The sequence below is a fragment of the Microcebus murinus genome, chromosome 32 (genome assembly GCF_040939455.1).
Source record: "Microcebus murinus isolate Inina chromosome 32, M.murinus_Inina_mat1.0, whole genome shotgun sequence".
Lineage (NCBI taxonomy): Eukaryota > Metazoa > Chordata > Mammalia > Primates > Cheirogaleidae > Microcebus > Microcebus murinus.
Genome location: NC_134135.1, coordinates 3,653,039 through 3,675,643, shown reverse-complemented (window position 1 = coordinate 3,675,643; position 22,605 = coordinate 3,653,039). Strand labels below are relative to the sequence as shown.

Genomic DNA, 22,605 nt, shown 5'->3' with positions numbered 1-22,605 from the left:
CCTCAAGGCTCAGGAAAATTACCAAGGTCAGGTGGAGTCTCACCCACACCTGCCCCACTTGTATGCATCACAACTGAGCCACCTTGGAAAGAAACTCACCCTGAGTTTTATGCCCCAGGAACAGATGCCACACTGGCCTAAAGCATTGAAGGACATCCTGTTCCTGATAGGGATTGAAACAGATTCTGGATTTTTCCAGTCAGTTTCTTCCTCCCAGGATATCACATTCCCAGCACATTCTTTATCCTTGGGAACTACAAGTGAGAAAGGAGGAAGCTACAGGGGCTTTACCCGCAGACGTGGATTGGAGACAGGTGTGGCCCTGTGGCGTCAGTGCTGTTGGGCAGCAGGGCCTGTTTAGGGCCACATCTGGATGCACTGCCAGCTGTCTGTAGACCAGGATTAGAGAAGCTGCATGTGCAAGTCATGTATTAATATGCACAAATACCTGCCAATTCTGGAAAAGGAGACCCATCAGGGGAGATCTGTTCTGGCTGATTTTATTCTACATTTGAAGGTAAATGAGTGAGTCACTGTTTTCTGACTCCACACTCTTACTGACTGAGAATAGAAAGGGAAGTTAGGCATAGACATCAGTGATATAAAGTATTTTATTTCAGCATACATTGTAAAATATGAAATCAAAATAAATAGGAGCAGGAGATTTTTTAAACCATTCATAGCAATTCCATTTCGTGGAAACTGTGATCTTCTTGCAGGGACTCTGTGCAGCAGTTATTTTAGGTAAAAATGATTATAATGATGCTCAGACATAGCAGCAGAACTTTTGGGTTATCAGAGAAGACAGAGCCATATTTTCATTTCACCAATTATTAATATTATTAAATATTGCATTTCTTTTACTTTACACATCCCATGATGTGTATATGTGTTTTGTGGTAAAACTCCAACCAAGATACAGGTTATACAGATAATCCACACTGCGGAGAAGCCTTACAAATGTAATGACTGTGGTAAGGTCTTCAGTTCCAATTCAAGCCTTGCAAGGCACTGGAGAATCCACACTGGAGAGAGGCGTTACACGTGTGATACGTGTGGCAAAGGTTTTCATCGGCTTTCAAGATTGAATAAGCATCAGTTAATTCACACTAGACCAAAAACATACAAAGGCAGTGATTGTAGAAAAGCATTTAGAATTTGTTCAAGACTTTCTAACCATCAAGCAATCCATACTGGAGAGAAACCTTATAAATGTAATAAATGTGATGAAGTCTTCAGTTTCAAGTCATTCCGTGAGAGGCAGCAGGAAATCCACACTGGAGAGACACCTTACAACTGTAATGCATGCGGCAGAGTCTTTGGTGAACATTCAAGCCAGGAAACATCAGGTGATCCATACTAGCGAGACACTTTACAAATGTAATAACCGTGGCCAAACCTTTCATAAGCACTCACCCTTTAGGAAACATCAGGTAACAGAAGGTGAAATGCAAAACTCTGTATTATGGGCAGGGCGCGGTGGCTCACGCCTCTAATCCTGGCACTCTGGGAGTGCCGAGGCGAGCGGATTGCTCGAGTCAGGAGTTCGAAACCAGCCTGAGCAAGAGCGAGACCCCATCTCTACTATAAATAGAAAGAAATTAATTGGCCAACTAATATATATAGAAAAAATTAGCCGGGCATGGTGGCGCATGCCTGTAGTCCCAGCTACTCGGGAGGCTGAGGCAGGAGGATTGCTTGAGCCCAGGAGTCTGAGGTTGCTGTGAGCTAGGCTGATGCCACGGCACTCACTCTAGCCTGGGCAACAAAGTGAGACTGTCTCAAAAAAACAAAACAAAACAAAAACTCTGTATTATGCACTGGAGGTGAATTATAAATTCCTAGCTCTTTGAAAGTAAGTTGAGTAGCATCTACTGCTTTCAATGAGATGAAATTTTCTTTTGGACAACATTAAGGTTATGTTTGATGACTATTCTATGTGTGGGTCGTAGAGACAAACATGAATTAAAAATGAGAGGCTTCCATCAATTCATGAGTGGATTAATAAATGTGGTATATGTATACCATGGAGTCCTACTCAACTTTAAGAAACAATGGTGATCTAGCACCTCTTGTATATTCCTGGATAGAGCTGGAACCCATTCTACTAAAGTGAAGCATCTCAAGAATGGAAAAACAAGCACCACACGGACTCACCAGCAAATTGGTATTAACAGATCAACACCTAAGTGGACATATAGGAGTAACATCAGGTGTCGGGAGGGTGGGGGGGGGAGGAGGGGATGGGTATATACAGCCACAATGAGTAAGAGGTGCAACGTTTGAGGGATGGACACACTTGAAGCTCTGACTCGAGGGGGGAGGGGGCCGTGGACAATATACATAACCTTAACACTTGAACCCCCATAATACGCTAAAATAAAAAATATGAGAGGCTTCATTTCGTTTTTGAAAATAAGGGAGATAATTCCCTGTGCCATCTTCCTGAGAGAACACTTGCCATAGAAAACTTGTAAATGTGAGTACATTCTCCTGAAATATGTATTTTTAGAAACTAAATAAAACTTTTATCAGCTTAATGAACTATGGAAGGCAGGAATTGGGAGCCATCCCTTTCAAATGTCAACATAAAGGAACACCTGTGTCTCTTAGTTCCTGTGGGATTGTAGTGGCCTCATTACAGTGGGCACTGGCTCCAGGTTGTAAAACTCCCAACTCTTGTAAAGATATGTGGGAGGCCGAGGCAGGAGGATTGGTTGAGCCCAAGAGTTTGAGGTTGCTGTGAGCTAGGCTGACGCCGCAGCACTCACTGTAGCCTGGGCAACAAAGTGAGACTCTGTCTCAAAAAAAAAAAAAAAAAAAAAGATATGGTTGAGAGTTTTTCCCCCTCCCTCTGGATAAAGCTAAGTAGCTAACATTGGTGGTCACTCCAATTACTGCATAGAGTCAGGATGAACTTTTGTGTGCTCAAAGGCCCTCTTGAGGCTAATTAGTGTTTATGTTGAAAACAAGTGCATAATGGGGTGTATGGAAGTGTGAAGTTTCTTTTCTATCTCTTAGAGGATTGCCTCTATTGGCCATCACATTCTGGTTTAATGCCTGTTCATCAACAAACTTATTTTCTTTCTCTGCTACATGTATGGAGAGGATTTTTGGGTTGAGGAAGATTTTTTTCTTTTGTTTTTAATTACATGTTCCCAGCATTTAGTAAGTAAAGAGCATTTCTTGGATAACTTCCTAGATAACTGAGTTTAGTTTGTGTTTACCAGTTTAGATACACTAAATCCTAATAGGTCCTGAAGGAGGGAATGCATCTCACCACGTTTGTGGACACGAGAAGTATTACAGCAGTACCAAGTACTTCCACATCTCTATATACTCAATATGAATGTGAATTTACCTACAGCATTCTTTTTCAGGTCACCAAAAAAAAAAAAACAAAACAACAAAAAAACCCGAAAAACAAAACACAACATTCTTCATGTTCATAAAGAAAACTACAGAGAAAATTCAAACTTCCCTCTTACTTGTCTTTGGCAGGGCTTAGCTGGTACAAGAGGGGATGATGTCAGGACAATTTAGATTAATTTTTGAGTGTGACATGGATCTGGAATTTTAATTACTTCTTCTATTGTCCTACTGTGACCAAAGAATTCACGAAGCTGTCTGCATATGTTTTTCTATGATTAACAGAGAAATGGAAAAGGGAAAACTATGTTTCTTAACACAACTCTAAATTTTTGGTCAATGTAACACACAGACCCCTGACATTGGAAATTTACAGCCATGTGTTTCAGCAATTAATGATGTCTCTTGTATGTGACAGGAACGGACACCACACAGCCACAATGAACACTTGTGGTCCTTCAGTGCCTTTCAAAGAGAGAGGTATAGGGCAAGTATTTTGCAGTTATAGTTTATATTATTAGTTAAATTTTCCAATTTTTCAATATAATGTGTATTTATAATTTTTTCAGTATTGCGTCATGTTATCGTAGGTGGTGACAATGTTGTGTTAAAAGAACCAGCACAACTTCCCTGCCTCCTCGCCAACCCTTTGTTTCCCTAGAAACAACTTACTGCAAAGAACCACCCCGATTCCTCACAGCACTTCATTAAATCTGAAGATAGACCCCTTGTTTACAAAAGTAGAGGCCGGATACAGACCCTCCAAATTCCCATCCTTCTTCTTATCAAGGATTATTGAATTGTTTGTTCCCGCTGATCAATGGGAACAGTGCTGGTAACTTGACCAAACTTTAGTTTAAGTTTCACTCCTCCCAGTCACCTGAAGTTTGGACCACCCTTAAGCATTGTAATTGGAAACATCCTCTCCTCTTTAAGATTCCCTCCTTAGAGTAGGCTGATCTTAAAGCAAAACATTCCCAGAGTACCTGTAGGTCATGCCAGGTGCTCATCCCTAGCCCCATACCTGGTGCTTTCTAGCTTTGTTTCTTCCATATAAAAGAAAAGCTCTTTTCTGTGTGACTCTCAGACATTTGGAAAAGTAGTTTCTGGAATATCCTCCTTGTTATATATATACATATATATAGTAACATATATATAATATATATATATATATATACTATATATATTCTCTTGCTTTTGTGGCACAGGCTATAATATACAATCAATAGTTGGAAGTAGTTCTTACTCTAAAAATTTTTTGTAATCCTTAATAATTTGCATCTGTCTTATAATAATATTACAGGGAGGTATATGTCAAAATTTTGTGATTAAGGGTTGTTTTCTGTGATTAATGTTTGTTTTTTATTTATCATGAATAAATATGCCTATGTGAATCCCTTGAAAATTTTAGTAACAACAAACTCCCCATTTTCAAAATGGATTACTGACATTCAGCTATAATCAGTTTATTCACTACTGTTGAGTTTAATGAAATGCTTCACAATCAACTCATTTCCTTGCTTCTGATCAGAGAAGTCCAGGCTAACAGTAGTTTCTTGGCAACATAGCTACTTGGCAATATTGAATAATGGAGAAATCTGTCTTCTAAAGATCTCCAAAGCTATCCCAGATGCTGCATCTTTAAAAGATATACTGACATGTCTTCTTATATCCATCTGTGTGCCATGCCAGGACACTCTGCTCATTTTAACTTGCTAATATTTTAAATATGCTAATTTTCATGTCTAAACATGATCCTATTTCAATTGATTACCACTTCAAAATGGATAGAAGCTTCCAAAAATAAAAATGTGAGAGCAAAACATACATATTAATACATGTTAATGCATAAATATTTCCATAAAACTACCGCTGATAGAAATGAGGTTATTTAAAATTTGATAATCTCATTTTACTTTCTTCAGGGTTCATATGAAAAAGCACAACTTACCCACCAAATAACCTTAGAATTATTGCAAAATTATTCTTCAGATGAAAATAAATCCAATTGTCTTCTGAAGATGATGTAACAGTCTTTGTTACCTACACTTGACGGACATTGAGGAAGAGAAAACACCTAAAATGGATGACAATTTTAAACAAAATGTACGTTTTCGAGTTACTTTCAGTATGCATGTAAAGTGACTTTGAAATTACATTAGATTTAGAAATTATTGAAGTAAGCATATTATGATGTCAACGAGGTTTATCTCAAAGGTATTTGAGGTTAACTCAAATGTGAAACAGAATAGCAGGTGTAAGAAAGAACTAGGTAATTTGTATCTATTTTTAAAAAGTTATTGCTTTCTTTAAAGCAACAGTTGGTGACCTAACTTATCAGTGGCATTCGCCCTCTACGTCCCAGGTGTCGTCCCTATGAAAGTTTCTGAAACTGAGCACAGGGTCAACAACTCTCACCCCCGGGTGTCATTGGGAATAGAAGTGTTAAGGATTTCTTTTCTATCCTGTTGGGCGTCAGTGTGAAAAGCGCCTTCCACCCTGGCAGGGTTTTGCAGTTCACGGTGCAATTCACCGTCTCCTTCACAGACGGTTCCAGGGCTTTTAAGTTAAATTGCTAAAATTAATTTTAATTGCTGAGACTTTCCTGGATCCAGTCACCAGCCACTGATGACCCTTCCAGAGAGATTCCGATTCTCAGACCAGTGTGTCCTTATGATGTCAACAACGTTTGTCTCAAAGGTTTTTGAGGTTAACTCATCTCAAGTGTAAAACAGAGTAGCACGTGTAAGAAAACTACGTAGCCTCACCGGTTGGTCTCGCCCCTAAACCCTGAAAACAGAGACGCGCCTGGACCTAAGCTCAGGCCCCGCCCAGATCCCGCCGCGGGCCCCGCCCACCCGCGGGCCCCGCCCACCCTCGGGCCCCGCCCACGCCCGCCCGGTCCCGGCCCCTCCTGCGCGCGCAGCTCTCCGCAGACCCGGAAGCGGACCGCATGGAGCGGGGCCGAGCTGTGGCGGGTGAGTTTTCCTCAGTCTAGATTGCGTCTACCCTCGCGATTCCTCAGCGCTGCTGCGCCCGGGATCTGGCGGCCGCAGGGCCTTGAAACCCTCGCACCGCTCCTTACGCCCGAGTAAATGCAGACGTCCCGGTGAGAGTCCGGGGTCGCTTCCCTCTGAGTTAAATCGCTCGGAGGCTGGTTCTGTCCCGGTCTTTCGGCCATACGGCCCTGGAGACACGTCCTTTCGCGCCGTTTTCCTGTTTCGTTGGGCCGTAGAAATGTACAGCCCGTGTGGGAGAGAGACGGCCGCCCAAAAAGACTCAGAGTCCAGAGGCTTGATGTAAAAGAGCAGGAGGGTTTATTTTTAGCGCAGCGCAGGGGCCAGCATATTGAGCTAGGGGAGCCGCCGCGACTCTCAAGCTTAGGGGTTTTTTATAGGCTAAAACCGCTCCCCGGTGGTTAGGGAGTTTAGGGTAGGGAAATTTTATGGGTCTTGTCTTGCACAACTGGTTGCACTCAGTTCTGGCAACTTGCAGCAGCTACTTACTGGAAGGGCGGAAGGGGTGTGGGGTCTTGGTTTTTTAAAAGCAAGCGTGGTTATAGAAGCCGAGAGCTGGTTAGGCTAGTTTGGGGTCTTATATTCCCCCCTTTTTCTTTTGGAAAGTTTTAATCTTGAAACTATAGGCCTTTATCTCTGGCAAGAGGTTGATAGTGTCGTTGTAGAACCATTAATTGAGCTGTGCCGACCTGCTCTTGGACAAATGTCACTAGTTGGCTGAGTATATAAGGCCTAAAGGTTAGGAGCAAGATGAGTATAAGCAGGGGCCCTAGCAAAGTGGAGAGTAAAGTAGTTAACTAGGGGGAACTGTTAAACTAAGACTCAAACCAACCTGCTTGCCGTTTATATTTTTGTTTGTGGCGGGCAGGCCCTTTTTTGACCTTAGCTATAGATTTTTTAACAACTCCTGTATGGTCTGCATAGAAACAACGTTTTTTTTTGAGGGCAGCACATAGTCTTTTTTATTGGAGGAATATTAGATCTAACCCCCTCTGGTTCTGGAGCATTATTTTGGATCAATAGCTGCCCTCAGAGTATTAAACCCTCTTTGCTGCATTGCCAGAGAAGAGATACTAGTTTTTGCTCTTATTGTCTCTAAGCTAAAAGAGTAACTAGGGTTATGGCTGTGAAGGGCTCTCTTTTTTTTTAAAAAATTAGGTTGGTGACTTTTTGCCCTATTATGCCCTTATATATTGTTTTTTTAGTGTGGTATATTATTTTTGGGAATATTAACACCATTATATAGTAATTTTTAGACCCATGTAAGGTTGTTGGTGGGGGTTTGGGGCGGTAAGTATAGCTGTAGGTCTTTATTTTAAAAATATTGGACCAAAAACATAACATCTCCAAAACACAATAACTAACCCCCCCACCGCGACCCGTCTATGTTTGTCACTCAGTCAATCTTTAGATGCCACAACCCCAGTCTAAGTCTGTGTTAGCGGTCCTGGGCTGTCGCCGCCACTCGGGTCAGTCTGGTCTTTAGAGGATTTTTTGGGTCTGTAGTTGTTTTTTACTGGTCTTGGCACCGCTCCTGGTCTTTTTTTTTTTTATTAGCAGGTCTCACGTGGGAGTGGTGGAGCCAGGTCACTATTATTTTATTGACCTTAAGAGCAGTGGGGGTAACAAGAATAATTTGATAGGGGCCTTTTTATTTTGGCTCGAGGGTTTTGTTGTTATGCCGTTTCACCCACACCCAGTCCCCCGGCTGGTGTGGGTGAAACGGGTGTCTGGCACCCTCCTCCTCAGGCTGGTAGATAGCATGGAGGGCCGGCTATACTTGACTGTGGACATGTTGCAGAGCCTGCACCGCTTGTAACACTTTTTTGGGATGTCCTGGAAGAGCCTCAGGGCTCATTTTAGGAACTATAGGAGGGGGTGTGCCGTACATGATTTTAAAAGGGGTTAAACTTAAGTGATAAGGGGTGTTCCGGGCTCAGAACAGGGCGAAGAGAAGGAGGGTCACCCAGTCTTTGCCAGTCTCTAGGGCCAATTTAGTCAGGGTTTTTTTTATTGTTTTATTTATTTGCTTTATCTGTTTAGAGCTCTGGGGATTATATGCACAATGTAATTTTTAATCTATCTCTATAGCCCGGGCCAGCCCTTGACTAACTTGACTGACAAATGTAGGTCTATTATTTGATCTTATCTCTTTTAGCAGTCTATATCTGGGGACTATTTTTTTAAATATTTTTTTAGCTATTGTCAAAGCTGTTTTTTTTTTTTGTAGGGAAGGCTTTTATCTATTTGGAAAATGTATCTATTATGACCAGTAAATATCGGTATTTGTATTTTTTAGGCTTGACCTCTGTGAAATCTATTTTTTAAAATAGTCTTGGCTGCCTCCCCCTTTTTTTTGTACCTGTGTGGGTCCCTCTGGTCCTCCCCGGCTGCATGACCTGACAGGCTCGGCAATTTTTGACGATGTTATCTGGAACCCGTCCTTGTGACTTGAACCTTAGTTGAGCAGTGTCTAGCAGTTGCAGCATCTTTTTTTTTTTTGGATGTGTGGTCTGATGCAGGTGCTTTAACAGGTGGTGTCTTAAGAGTTTTGGCACTATTAGGCGATGTCTTTTGTCTTGTAACTAGCCATCTTTATGTAGCTGCTCTGAGGCCCAGACTTCATTTATACTGGAATAGTCTGGCAGAGGAGGCAACCGTCTCATGCCTGGGGGTGGCAGGCTAAGGTGTAGGATGTTTGGCTGTGGAGTGTCTTTTGCAGCCTTTTTAGCTTTAGCGTCTGCTCTCTGATTGCCCTGTGCTTTTATGGAATCCCCGCTCTGGTGTCCTGGGGTATGGACTACTGCCACTGCCTTTGGCAGCAAAACAGCCTCTGTGTCTGTCTTGGATGAAACTGCTTTTGTCTGTGAACCAGGTCAGGTCGCTATCTGGAAGGGGGCGATCTTTTAAGTCTCTATGGGTCGTCTGGGTCTTGGCTAGGATCTCAAGGCAATCATGTTTAGGTGTGGCTGCATTGGGGGTTGGCAGAAGCGTAGCCGGATTCAAGGCGGCAGGGGCCCGGAACTTGATTTGGGGTGTGTCCAGCAAAAATCCTTGGTAATGAGTCAGCCTTGCATTTGTGATCCACCGTCCTGGTGGCTGCTTCAGAACCCCCTCTATGGCGTGTGGGGTGGTGATCTGTAGCCGCTGCCCTAGGGTGAGCTTATCAGCATCTTTGACCAACAGGGCCCTGGCCTTGATAATTTGCAAATATACTGGCCACCCCACCACCACCGGATCTAGTTTTTTTGACAAGTATGCCACCGGTCTCTTTTAGGGTCTCAGGGCCTGTGTGAGTATTTTCTTGACTATTTTTTTTTTTTTTGTCTATGAACAGGTGAAACTCTTTTGTAGGATCAGGGAGTGCTAGGGCCGGGGCTTTTAGCATGGCTGCTCTCAGGGCCTGAAAAGCGTTTTTTATTTGTATAGTCTATTTTTATGCTTGTCTTGCCCTATGTTTTTTATATAGAGGTCAAGCCTTTTTTGAAAATTTAAGGTCATTATGGAGGGCCTTGTTGAATAGGGTAGGCAAGTTTATCTTGAACCCAAATCTAATCTCTGCCACATGGTCTATTGATATAGTTTGGCTCTTGTTGCCCCCTGCACCCAACTGGTCTTACTGGACAATTTTTTTGTGTCTTTTATTAGTATTAAATGTTTTGCTCCTATATCTATGAGGAAGCTGACGGGGTTCCCCTTCACTTGCAAAGTTATTTTAGGTTTGGGGAGGGGGACCAAACCCCATCTTTTTTATTTGTCTATTATCTGTCTTGTAACTGTGACTTTTTTAGGACCTCTAAGTCTTTGCCCCCCTTTCTTTTGGGGCACTTTTAGGCCCAATGTCTATGTTTTTTGTAATTGGCACATTGATTTTTGCCTAGCTTTTTTTGCCGGGGCCTTTTTTTATCTTTTGACCCTATCTTTTTTTTTTTTTGTGGCGGCTAGCAGGATTTTAGCCATCTCTCTGTTTGCTTTTTGTGCTTTTTTAGCTTGGAATTTTTTATTTTTTACCTGATCTTTTTTAACCTTTTTTTTGGTGTCTTTTTATTGTTATAGACCTTTTTTGCCACTTTTAACAGGTCTTGTAGAGTCTTTTTGCCCAATTTATCTATTTTTTGCACCTTGTGCCTAATGTTGGGGGCCGCCTGATTGACAAATGCCATTATAACAGCTGTCTTACTCTCTTTTATAGTGGGATCTATGGGGGTGTACTGCTGGAAGGCCTCCATGATCCTTTTTAAGTATGTTGCCGGGCTCTTTTTTGGCCTCTGATGAACATTTTTTACCTTGGCCAAATTGGTTGGCTTTTGTGCCGCCATATGGAGACCGGCCATCAGAGTCTGGCGGTAGACCCGGAGACGCTCTCTACCTTTAGCCTCATTGAAGGGGTAGAAGTTATTGAGCTGGATCTGATGGAGCCGTCTGGGCCATTAGGGCGAGAGAAGGCTGAGGCACCGGCATCTTTATCTAAGAAGGAGGGTTTTGGGCGAGGTCCTGCCAGACAATGATATAGGGACCTTGATTTGGGTGTCCTTGGGGGTGTGGTGTAAAGATTTTTTTTTTATTGCAGAAATAACAGAAAGGTTAAAAATTTTATCTGAGGGCCACCCCACACCGAAGGAGGGCCACTCAGAGGCACAAAACGTCTGTCAGGGGCCCTTTTGGATGATGACGGACAGGTCGTGGGCCCGGTCTCGTATTTTTTTTTTAATGTGTCAGGGTGAGGGAAAGAGGAGTACTCTTTTTTTGGCCCATAATTTTTGGATGAGTAAAAAGGAGAATTAAAGAGAAAATAGCGACAACACAGACAGCATACAAACACTGAAGCCACTTGCTTTTGCACAAAAATATAGATAAAGGACGATATTTTATCTTAGGGTTATCTTGCCCAATCCTGCAATGACTTGCAGGCAAACAAATGGAGTCGACCAAGGCCACCTGGTCACCCCTAATCCCTGGAGCGTCTTTTAGGGCGACAGTTTTTCTGGCCAAGAACCCTATCTTGGTCTAGAGGAACTTTTTTTTTATGGAGTTAGTATCCTGTCGTTTTAAATTTAAACTTTAAAACTGACACATCACATACAACACGGAGACAAACATAAAGGATGACTCTGGAGTCTGCCTACCTCCAAGCCTGGTGCTACCGGTCTTTTTAAGAGGGGTCGCCTCTCCTATCCCGGACGAGCCCCCAAAATGTTGGGCCGTAGAAATGTACAGCCCGTGTGGGAGAGAGACGGCCGCCCAAAAAGACTCAGAGTCTAGAGGCTTGATGTAAAAGAGCAGGAGGATTTATTTTTAGCGCAGCGCAGGGGCGAGCAGCATTATTGAGCTAGGGGAGCTGCCGCCCCGACTCTCAAGCTTAGGGGTTTTTTATAGGCTAAAACCGCACGCCGGTGGTTAGGGAGTTTAGGGTAGGGAAATTTTATTGGTCTTGTCTTGCACAACTGGTTGCACTCAGTTCTGGGAACTTGCAACAGATACTTACTGGAAGGACAGAAGGGGTGTGGGGTCTTGGTTTTTTAAAAGCAAGCGTGGTTATAGAAGCGGAGAGCTGGTTAGGCTAGTTTGGGGTCTTATATTTAAAACCCGTCGGTGACTCCTGTACTCACCGCGCCTTGTAAAGTCTCCGCCTGCGATGTGGGTTTCGACCCTTCCATTCCCACAAGCCTCGTCTCGTCGGCCCCTGGAGGGCAGCGCCGCAGCCCCAGTCGGGAGAGGCCGGACCTCTCCCCGCCCCTGGGATTCTGCAGGCCCTCCCCTCCCCTAATCCATCCCGTCCTTGTCCGCGTGGGGCCGGGCCCTTCTGCTCCCCAGTCCTCACCTTCGTAGTCACCGCTTTTTCCTCATCCCGCATTGGGGGAGGTGACCTGGGCCTGCCTTGTGACATCCAGTGTTCTTCTGCACCTAATTCCTTCCCACTGGAAAATGTGCTCTTCCCGAGGTCGGCATCTTATTCCGCTCCCCTTCCTGTGAATGTGTGCAGAGAGAGAGACGCAGAGCAACTGAGAGGAAATAGAAAAATTGAGAAAGACAAAAGAATTAGGGAGACCTATAAGCAGATATACATTGGCGGATGGGGGAGGGATTTGCAAAGACTCAGTAAGAGTGAAAGAAGGGATTGAAAAAGTTGCAGGTGGAGAAAAGGAACAGGAGAAATTAAGAGAAAAGGTTAATGTTCAAGAAAATGAAGGACAGTAAAATAGGGAGAGGGGCAGCAAAGTGGGAGGCACCTCAGAGAGGAGGGGAGGAGATGGATGATTTGGAGCCAGGGCAGACAGAGCAGCCAGGTGCTGGGACAGCAAGAGGGGGCACCTGGTGACAAGGAGAGCAGAGAGGGAACCACAGCAAGGAGGAAAACTTAGTGACCTGGGGATGCCAGAGAATGGGGACTAGGAGGTGTAACAGGGAAAGGGGACTTTACCAGGGAAAACAGAGGGGAAGCAGAGATGGGGAAGAAAGTCAGAAATCTTTGGAGACTGGGTAAATGCAAAGATTGGGGAGAAAGAGCAGTGGGGTGAAACAAGTAGCCAGAGTGGAGTAGATCGGGGGTAACAGAAGGAATAGAGGGAAGAGGGGAAAAATGAGTAAGAGGAGAGGGGCACAAATGAGCAGAGTGGAGCAAAAAGAAGCTTAGAGAAGGCAGGAATGAGAACTATGTACAGAACAAAGAGGGGACCTGGGTCCAGATAAATGGTGAGATGATTAGATATGATGAACAGAGGGATGTGCATTTTGATTTCTCTATTTATAATCTAATAAACTTAACATTTGTTGACAATTTACAGATGAAGCTGAGAATCGCCAAACTCCTGTGTGTGGGGCTGGTTCATTTTATAATTCTTGGCATCACGGGGCTAGCTTCTGTTTGCCGTCCCTATTCTGCCAGGTGGCAGTGAGTTGGCTCATTCAACTATGGGTCACTCTCTTCCCTTTTCCTGGGATGGGGTAGGGTGTAGGGCAGTGCATGCGAGAAACCAAAGTGTTTTTCCTGTTCCTACAATCAATATATTGGTGAACACTCAAAGCAGAATACTTCTCCTCTGGTCACCAAAACGTGTGGGAACTGCTCTTCACTAATAAGCCATTCTTCATTAGACGCCAACTGTGTTTTGTAGTTTAACTCCATTCTGACCTCGTCTGCATGGAGATGGGATCAGATCCATAGCGTTAGGGCTCAGTTCCACAAGACTGCCCTGCATCAGATGCCAGTCCGAGGCCCCAAGTTGGGACCTGAACTTGTGACGGAAAAACTATAAATTGGGGGTTTCCTTTTCCTCACTTTTTATGAATTTAATAGACCTGTTCACAAACTCAGAGAAATATTTTATTTAGGTTTCCTCATTTGTTATGAAGGATATTATTATGCAAAGGATATAGATGAACAGCCAGAAGCAGGGGCCATTCTCACAAATTAATCAAAACCTAGAAGAGGGTTTTGGAAACCACTATTTTTGTCTACATGTGAAGGGAGGAACAGTCTTTGGGACTCAGTCCTTCAGGAGAGTCTGACCCTATTGGCAGGTAGATATTATAGCATCAAAATTGAGTTAAATTCTATGCCATCCAACTGTGGGTGTCCCAGCAACCTGGTGAATGTGGGAAAAACCACACACACATTGGTGACTAAAGGTGAAATATTCTTTATTGAATATGAGTAGAGTTTTCCTATCTCAAACAATAAATGGAAGACATTCACAACAGCTCCATGCCCCTGTCTCAGGGCCTGTGATCTCTAATAAGTAGTGACTGGGAATGGTCTGTCCCTGCTCTTGGCTATCACTGGCCCAGTGATTGTGCACCACTGATAGTGTCAGCATGGCATGACATTCTTCCTATGCTGCATCACCCATTTTCCTTCTAAGAAATGTTTTCCATCAGCGTATCCTAATTGTTGCATTATCCTTTAAAACACATGCACTGACATACTCTAAAGTCTTTGTTTTCCTTCTACTTTTTCATCATTCAGGCAAAAAGTACCCTGATAACTACATTTTCCCCCCATAGTAAGTAGCCCTCTTCTATGTTCTGTTTAAGAGCACAAACCCTAAAATCTTGTTTCTGTTCTCTGTCTTTAGTTCTTGCCTCCAGTTCTTTATTTGCCCCTTCTGGTCAACCTTGTCAACTGATCCTGTCTATTCAGAGTCACTAGTGACCTCCCCATTTCTAAATTCAATTTTGTTTTGTTTTGTTTTTTTTTTTGTTTTTTTTTGAGACAGAGTCTCGCTTTGTTGCCTAGGCTAGAGTGAGTGTCATGGCGTCAGCCTAGCTCACAGCAACCTCAATCTCCTGGGCTCAAGCAATCCTTCTGCCTCAGCCTCCCAAGTAGCTGGGACTACAGGCATGCGCCACCATGCCCGGCTAATTTTTTTTTTTTTATATATATATATATATCTATTAGTTGGTCAATTAATTTCTTTCTATTTATAGTAGAGACGGGGTCTCGCTCTTGCTCAGGCTGGTTTCGAACTCCTGACCTCGAGCAATCCGCCCGCCTCGGCCTCCCAGAGAGCTAGGATTACAGGCGTGAGCCACCTCGCCCGGCCTAAATTCAATTTTTTATTTCCCGTCTTCGTCTTTCTTTTCCTGTCTGCAGCTTGTTGCACAGCTGATCATTTCCTTCCCTTTGTTCTTGGCTTGGAGGACATCTTTCTAAATGTTGAAAATTGCTGTGTTTTATATTTTTGTCAGCATCTTCCTGTGTGGCCTGTTTTCTTTGCTGGTGTTTCCTGAGAGGTGTCTTCTTGAATGGTGCCATGTCTCACCATTAAGTCCTGGATCCTCTTCTGTCTCTGTCCACACCCACCGTGTTTCTTTATCATTTCATTTTACGGGTTGAATCCCACCAACATGTCTCCATTTTCTCTGTAGACCTCTCCCCCAAAGCCTGGAATCATGTGTCCTGTTGTGTCCTCGTGTCTATGCTGGGCTGTCCAACAGGCGTCTCCACCTTCATATGTCCAAAAGGGACTTTCTGAACTCCCCAAATGAGTTTCCCTGCAGTCCTCACCTTTCAGGCGGGGGTAGCCCTGTAATTCCTGGTGCTTTGCGGGACTTCTTGTCATATATTTAATATATATAAAATTATATTTTTAATGTGTTCATGTATAAACTAAAGAAAAAATTACATGTTTACCTAAAGTTTACCTAAAGGGTGAGGAAGTGCATCGTTTCCAAACTTCTCTTGAGGTGTGGGAGAGAAACGTGTGCAGACCTGGCCCTCCCTGCTCTGCTCCCCCAGGACCTCTCTGGCCTCATCTCCTGCTTGTGTCCTCGCTCTGCTCCAGCGCACAGGCCTCTTCCCTTTTCCTGGGGCCAAGGTGGCTCCTGCCTCAGGGCTTCCACATGGGCTGTCTGTCTTCTAGAACTCTCTGGCTCCTCAGCTGTAGGTAACAAGTATCTTTTGTTCCCCAGGTCTTTGTTCTGATACCCTGTTCTAGGTGGGGCCTTCTGTTATCTAACCTCCGTGTAACATTCCAGCTACACTCACACCCTTAACTCTGGTCCATATTGGCTGCTCTGCATGTTCCTTTCTCCTCTTCCACTTTCCAAGGTCTAGATACTGGTAACAAGATGTGCCCGAGGGAATAGGAGGTGGAAGGTGTGCTGGACTTCCACTCTGAGTGGAGGGTTTTTGCAAATACATCTCTGGTGCCCTCTGACCAGAGATTCCCACTCACATAGACAGGTTGGGCCCATGCTCAGTAATATTTAGAGTTGATATTATTTTGTCTTCAGGGTGGAGTATCAAGGTTCTGCCTTTGATGTCTGAGGGCTGAGCTCAGTCTATGATCAGTGGAGGGGTGAGGGGGGCTGTGCTATGCATTGGGTTTTTTCAGGGTGGGTCTGTGCCCTTGAGGGAGTCTCAGTCCAGCCCAGCTCCCCACTGCTGCAGTGTGAGTGTGTGTGTGTGTGTGTGTGTGTGTGTGTGTGTGGGCTTCACCAGGAAGGGGGTGAACTCAGATGAAACAGGTCTAAAACACTTGTTTCTCATCCTGTAGAAGTTTGTTGTCCCTACATCTCATCTGGTGTTATGAACAGCAGAGGACTGTCTTTTACATGGAAGTCTTTCTTCTTCATGTAATGGTGGCATGAAAGGGAGTGTGTTGATTCTCAATATTGAACAACATATTTTTGATGTTCAGGATTGACTTCTGAAGACTCACGCTGGGTGAGGAAGAAACCCAGAAGAGGAGGAGGAGGAAAGGAAATAAGTCAGGGATGGATCTTACTCAGGTAAACTGATGTTCTAAGTGGAAGTTGTGAGTCTCCTTTTCATTCCAGAAAATGCCGGGCATTGGAGTTGCTGGTCTTCTCCGACTCTGAGGTGTCCTGTCTGACATGTTTGCTCCCACTCTCCCGTGTCTTCTGTGAGTTCTTCTCATCTCCACTTTGATTCTATCTCCTGGTAACCCAGTGACATGACCTTGGAAAGAGGCTCCACTGGACATGGTCCAGGGAAGGGCTCTGCACCCAGACGTGGATTGGAGACAGGTGTGGCCCTGTGGCGTCACTGCTCTTGGGCAGCAGGGACTGTTTAGGGCCACGTCTGGATGTATTGTCAGCTCTCTGTAGACCAGGATTAGAGACACTGCACGTGGACGTCTCAGGTTAACATGCACTGATTTCTGCTAAATTCTGGAAAAGGAGACCTATATGGGGAGATTTTTTTCTGCCTGATTTTATACTGCATTTGAAGTTAAACAAGTGAATCACTGTGTTTCTGATGCCAAATTTTTAATGACTAGAAATAGAATGAAGTATTACAGAGAGACATCTGTGAGAGAGATTGTTTTATTCCATCATCTATGTTAAAATAAGAAGTCAACATAGATGTTTGATAGTAGGAGATTCATTCAGCCATTCTGAGTATATGGATTTTGCAAACTGTGGTGTTCCTGCAGGGAATCTTTCTTTTTTTTCTCCCCTAAGATTACGCCTTCTTCTGGCCCCCAACCTCCATTTTCTGGGTTCAAATGAGCCTCTCACTTTAGACTCCCAAATAGCTGTGACTACAGGCACATACCACCAGGCCTGGCTAATTTTTTTTTTTTGAGACAGAGTCTCGCTTTGTTGCTCAGGCTAGAGTGAGTGCCGTGGCGTCAGCCTAGCTCACAGCAACCTCAAACTCCTGGGCTTAAGCGATCCTCCTGCCTCAGCCTCCCAAGTAGCTGGGACTACAGGCACGTGCCACCATGCCCGGCTAATTTTTATATATATATATTAGTTGGCCAATTAATTTCTTTCTATTTTTTATAGTAGAGACGGGGTCTCGCTCAGGCTGGTTTTGAACTCCTGACCTTGAGCAATCCGCCCGCCTCGGCCTCCCAGAGTGCTAGGATTACAAGCATGAGCCACCGCGCCCGGCCTTTTTTTTTTTTTTTTTTGTAGAGATGGGGTCTCACTGTGTTGCCCAGGCTGGTGTCAAACTCCTGGCCTCAAGCGACCCTCTATTTCAGCTTCTTAAAGTGTTGGGATTACAGGTGTGAGCCGCCATGCCTGGCTGGCAAAAGGTCATCAGTAAATGTTTTCTTGTGATATATTTTTTTTTTTTTTTAACATGATAGTGAGGTGGAATCTTGTGATATTTTATAGTTCAAGATCCTATGTTTAGGCCGGGCACGGTGGCTCACGCCTGTAATCCTAGCTCTCTGGGAGGCCGAGGCGGGCGGATTGCTCGAGGTCAGGAGTTCAAAACCAGCCTGAGCAAGAGCGAGACCCCGTCTCTACTATAAATAGAAAGAAATTAATTGGCCAGCTGATATATATAGAAAAAATTAGCTGGGCATGGTGGCGCATGCCTGTAGTCCCAGTTACTGGGGAGGCTGAGGCAGGAGGATTGCTTGAGCCCAGGAGTTTGAGTTTGCTGCCACGGCACTCACTCTAGCCTGGGCAACAAAGCGAGACTCTGTCTCAAAAAAAAAAAAGATCCTATGTTTACAAGTAATAATGTCATAATAGGTTTATGTGTCATTTAGCAAACCATCTATTTTTTTCTTTTTAATATTGTATTGATATTCAGCATACATAGTACATAAGGTTCAGTACTAACTGCGGATTCAGATATGGTCTGTGGCTCTTGGAACATATCCCCGTCAAAAAAGGGATTCCACACTAATCTTTGTCTAGCATTTAGTACTTAACACATGGTGTCTCCGTTGCTGAGGGCTGAGATCTGTCTGTGATCCACGGAGGGGTGAGGGGGGCTGTGCTCTGCATCAGGTTTGGTCAGGGTGGGTCCGTGCCCTGGAGGGGAGCCCAGCCCAGCCCAGCTCCCCCCTGCTGCAGCGTGCGTGTGGGCTTCACCAGGAGGGGAGCGAGTTCTGGTGAAAGGGGTCATAGACTCACTAGTTTGTCTTCCTTTAGGAGTTTATTTTCCCTGAAACCTCCTAGTGCAGTGGGCAGCAGAGGACCTTCTTTCCACAGAGACATGTCCTATGGCATGTATCAGTATACACATATATGTATCAGTATACATACATGGTGGACATGTGTCAGTATACACATACATGTATAGGTGTGTATGTGTGATGTGTGTGAAGGCAGGCATGCATGAGCAAGCCTGTGGTTCTTATCAAAGGCACATTATCATTTCATAGGAATTTTTTTTTTTTGCCCCAAATGAATCCTGAAAATTTATTTGGGAGAATATCTGATATTGATTTGTTTTATAGCTCATGATAATAATCAGAAAATATATTTATTATTTTTAATTGCAGTTTTACATATTTTCCATGACCTTAAAATTATGCTACACTGTAATGTTAGTTCATTGATAGTAGGAATAGTAACATATTACCAGCATACATGTATATACCTGACCTTTTTATGCAGTTGCATGTTTTTGTCCTTCAACTGGTTTCAACTTTTCTCAGTGAGATAATTCTCTGTCAATTTCCTTTTTTGTTTGTTTGTTTGAGACAGAGTCTCACTCTGTTGCCCGGGCTAGAGTGCCGTGGCGTCAGCCTAGCTCACAGCAACCTCAATCTCCTGGGCTCAAGCAATCCTCCTGCCTCAGCCTCCCAAGTAGCTAGGACTACAGGCAAGCGCCACCATGCCCGGCTAATTTATATATATATATATATATAATTTTTTTTTTTTTTACTGGTTCTGAAATATTCTGTTATTATCATACAAGATAATCGGTCACCAAGCTGAGGACATTTTCTTTCATATGCATATCAGCACTCTATTTCCTCTGTGAAATTCTGCATACTTGATGAGTAGTCATTTAGTACACAGGGACATTAAAATATTCATGATGTGGCTACAAAAGAAATACATATATTCTTACACACAGTGTACAAGCTGACATAGATACAATCAAATTTCTAGGACATTTAGTTCACAGTACCTAAAGTTACATAAAGCTTAAGGTTTTGTTTGCTTTTGTTCTTTGGTTTATAACTGAATATTTTACTTCTAGACAATGCCCAGGAGTTGAGATTCATCTTTTATAACTTTCCTGTATATGAGGGTCAACAAAATGATGACCCAAGTCCTCCAAAAATCCTACAAAATCCTGAAACACTGTATTTACTAAAAACATTCTAAAAAGATTTTCAGTGTAAGTTATCTGGTCAGTATTGAGTTAACTGAAAATTCAATTAGAATATTCCCTTCCACCTGATGAATATTACATTCATCAGGATTTTATTACATGAAATAGAGATGCTAGAGAAAAAGTGGAAGTAGTCACCCATGTGGTACTTTGAGTAGCAATGAAAGTTTTTAACTGTTCACTTAGAGCTACAAAAACCAAAAATCCAAAGAGTGTGACTTTGAGACTAAGGATATTACTTTTTGTAAAATCCTCAACAAAGATTTTAAAGAACTCTCCAAACAGATTTGTTAAATGTCTATGCCTACAAATATATCTAACAAGATGTTTCTCATATCAACAAGGAAGAAAATGTAACCTGAGGTGAGGTTGGTAAGGTGACCCTAGAGTGTCTACAGATATACTTCTATGGTCTCCAAGAATTCCCTGAAATCTGAGGCAAAATTACGTATAAATTTTCCTGCGGAGAGGGCTTGTCACCCTTGAGACTCTCAAAGGAATTATAACCCTCAAACCAGAAGGTTTGTGACTCCAAAAGTTTAAAACTGCTTATTTGAGTGTTTTAAAAGTATTCTCATTTTAATATTTATTCAAGTTGCAACTTTTAAATTTTGAGCTAAAAAAATCACATAAACTGTTCCAAAAAAAACCCCCCAAATCTAATAGATCGCTAAACTTATACAACCATTAAATACAAAAGTATCTGAGGAAAAAAGTCAATTAAATTTTAATCCTCAGATAACTGTTAGGGTGAGTACCCTTTCAGTAATTCCCAAACATTTTAAAAGAGACAGTTGCCCTTTTTCTTCCCTTCTCAGAATAAATTATAGTGGAATGAAGAAGTTAAAATAATGCTATTAATAATAAATTAAACTCCCAAATGCTTCATTCTCTTACAGAAGCTCTCATTTTCATAGGAAAATTCTACTTCTTTATCAATGGTATTAGCAATTCACAGTATTTAATGAGTACTTTTTTGTCAACGAACCTCTGAACATATTTCAATATTGTATGTAAAAAACAAATTATAAGCCCCGATGATGGATCATTGTTGGAGCAAAATTCCCTATGAAAACATCAATTTAATGAAGTAACTGGGATGATCCCTTGGGATTTAATGTAATTATGGACTTTTCAGGTAATGCTAAAACATAAATAACAAACTTGACAAAATAATATTACAAACTGAATTCATATATCCTACTACATTTTGATGCATGTCTGTACTCTAGCACGTATTCTAGTACGCTTTCTTACACCCAATGAAACTCTTGCTATGATGCATATTCTCTGTTTTCTCCTGCAGTAGGTTGGCCTGCTCAATTGCTTTAAGGACATTTTTCTTGGATGTTTCCTGAACTTCCCCTCCCAAAAGAAACTCATCTAAAATAAAATAAGCCTTCTCAAAATTAAAGATGATATCAAGTTCACACACACTGCCAAAATACTTGTCAAGTAATTCCACATAACGATGAATTATTTCCAGGGTAATTAGTTCATTGTCCTGATCCTCAGTAGCACAGCAAAAATACAGACTAGCATATCTTTTGTAAACAATCTTCAGATCGCGCCACTCAAGGAAGCTGCATATTTTCGGTTTCTGTGCTAAAACGGTTTGAACAATTTCTCTTGTAATCTTTTTCTTCTCTTTGTGTGATGGCGGGGCATACCATTTCTGCAATCAAAGCTTTCCCTGACGACTAAAAAGCAACATAAACTGCATGGCGGCCGCGGGAGCGGCGGGGCTTGGCCGGTGGCGGCGGCTGAGACCTATATATTTTTAGTTGGCCAATTTATTTGTTTTTATTTTTAGTAGAAACTGGGTCTCGCTCTTGCTCAGGCTGGTTTTGAACTCCTGACCTTGAGTGATCCTCCCGCCTCGGCCTCCCAGAGAGCCAGGATTACATGCCTGAGCCACCACACCCAGCCTGTTTGATCCTTTTGGTTTGATTGTTATATCTTGACAACCGGAATCTGGTATCTTGACAACTGGAATCTGGTATCTTGACAACTAGACTCTGGTGCTTACTCTGGAATTTTTAGCCCTTAGACCTGATGCCAGTTTCATGGAGTGACTGAGACACAGTTGCCTGTTCATTTAGATGGGAACAGATCTTTCTTTCTCTCATGGGCTGTTGTTGCAGCAGGTAGTACATATAAAGCATTTAGAATAATTCCTAGCATATTTTAAGTGTTCAAAAAAATTCTGGCATGGCTGTTGTTGCCATCATCAGTTTTTAGATTCTGATCTTTCTTTTTTTTTTTTTTGAGACAGAGTCTCGCTTTGTTGTCCAGGCTAGAGTGAGTGCCGTGGCGTCAGCCTAGCTCACAGCAACCTCAAACTTCTGGGCTCAAGCAATCCTTCTGCCTCGGCCTCCCGAGTAGCTGGGACTACAGGCATGCGCCACCATGCCCAGCTCATTTTTTCTGTATATTAGTTGGCCAATTAATTTCTTTCTGTTTATAGTAGAGATGGGGTCTCGCTCTTGCTCAGGCTGGTTTCGAACTCCTGACCTCGAGCAATCCGCCCGCCTGGGCCTCCCAGAGTGCTAGGATTACCGGCGTGAGCCACGCGCCCGGCCCTGATCTTTCTTTAAAGCCGCTGTGGACACAGTCGTCTGGAACATACCACTGATATTCCAGTTCAGAGAGATACTGAAT

General features: G+C 43.0%; 1 protein-coding gene and 1 pseudogene across 2 annotated transcripts in view; one reads left to right on the top strand and one right to left on the bottom strand.

The window, feature by feature from the left end:
* The first annotated feature begins 6,296 nt into the window (after window positions 1-6,296).
* The window catches only part of LOC142865733 (uncharacterized), a 36,689-nt gene continuing 20,380 nt past the window's right edge, over window positions 6,297-22,605 (top strand). For both annotated transcript variants that reach the window (XM_075998928.1, XM_075998927.1), the window contains exons 1-2: window positions 6,297-6,347; window positions 16,529-16,619. In XM_075998928.1, coding sequence (XP_075855043.1) covers window positions 16,605-16,619 — 15 coding nt within the window. In that variant the 5' untranslated portion in view covers window positions 6,297-6,347; window positions 16,529-16,604. The remainder of the gene's footprint in view (window positions 6,348-16,528; window positions 16,620-22,605) is intronic.
* LOC105865480 (AP-1 complex subunit sigma-2 pseudogene) lies at window positions 21,185-21,667 on the bottom strand (annotated as a pseudogene).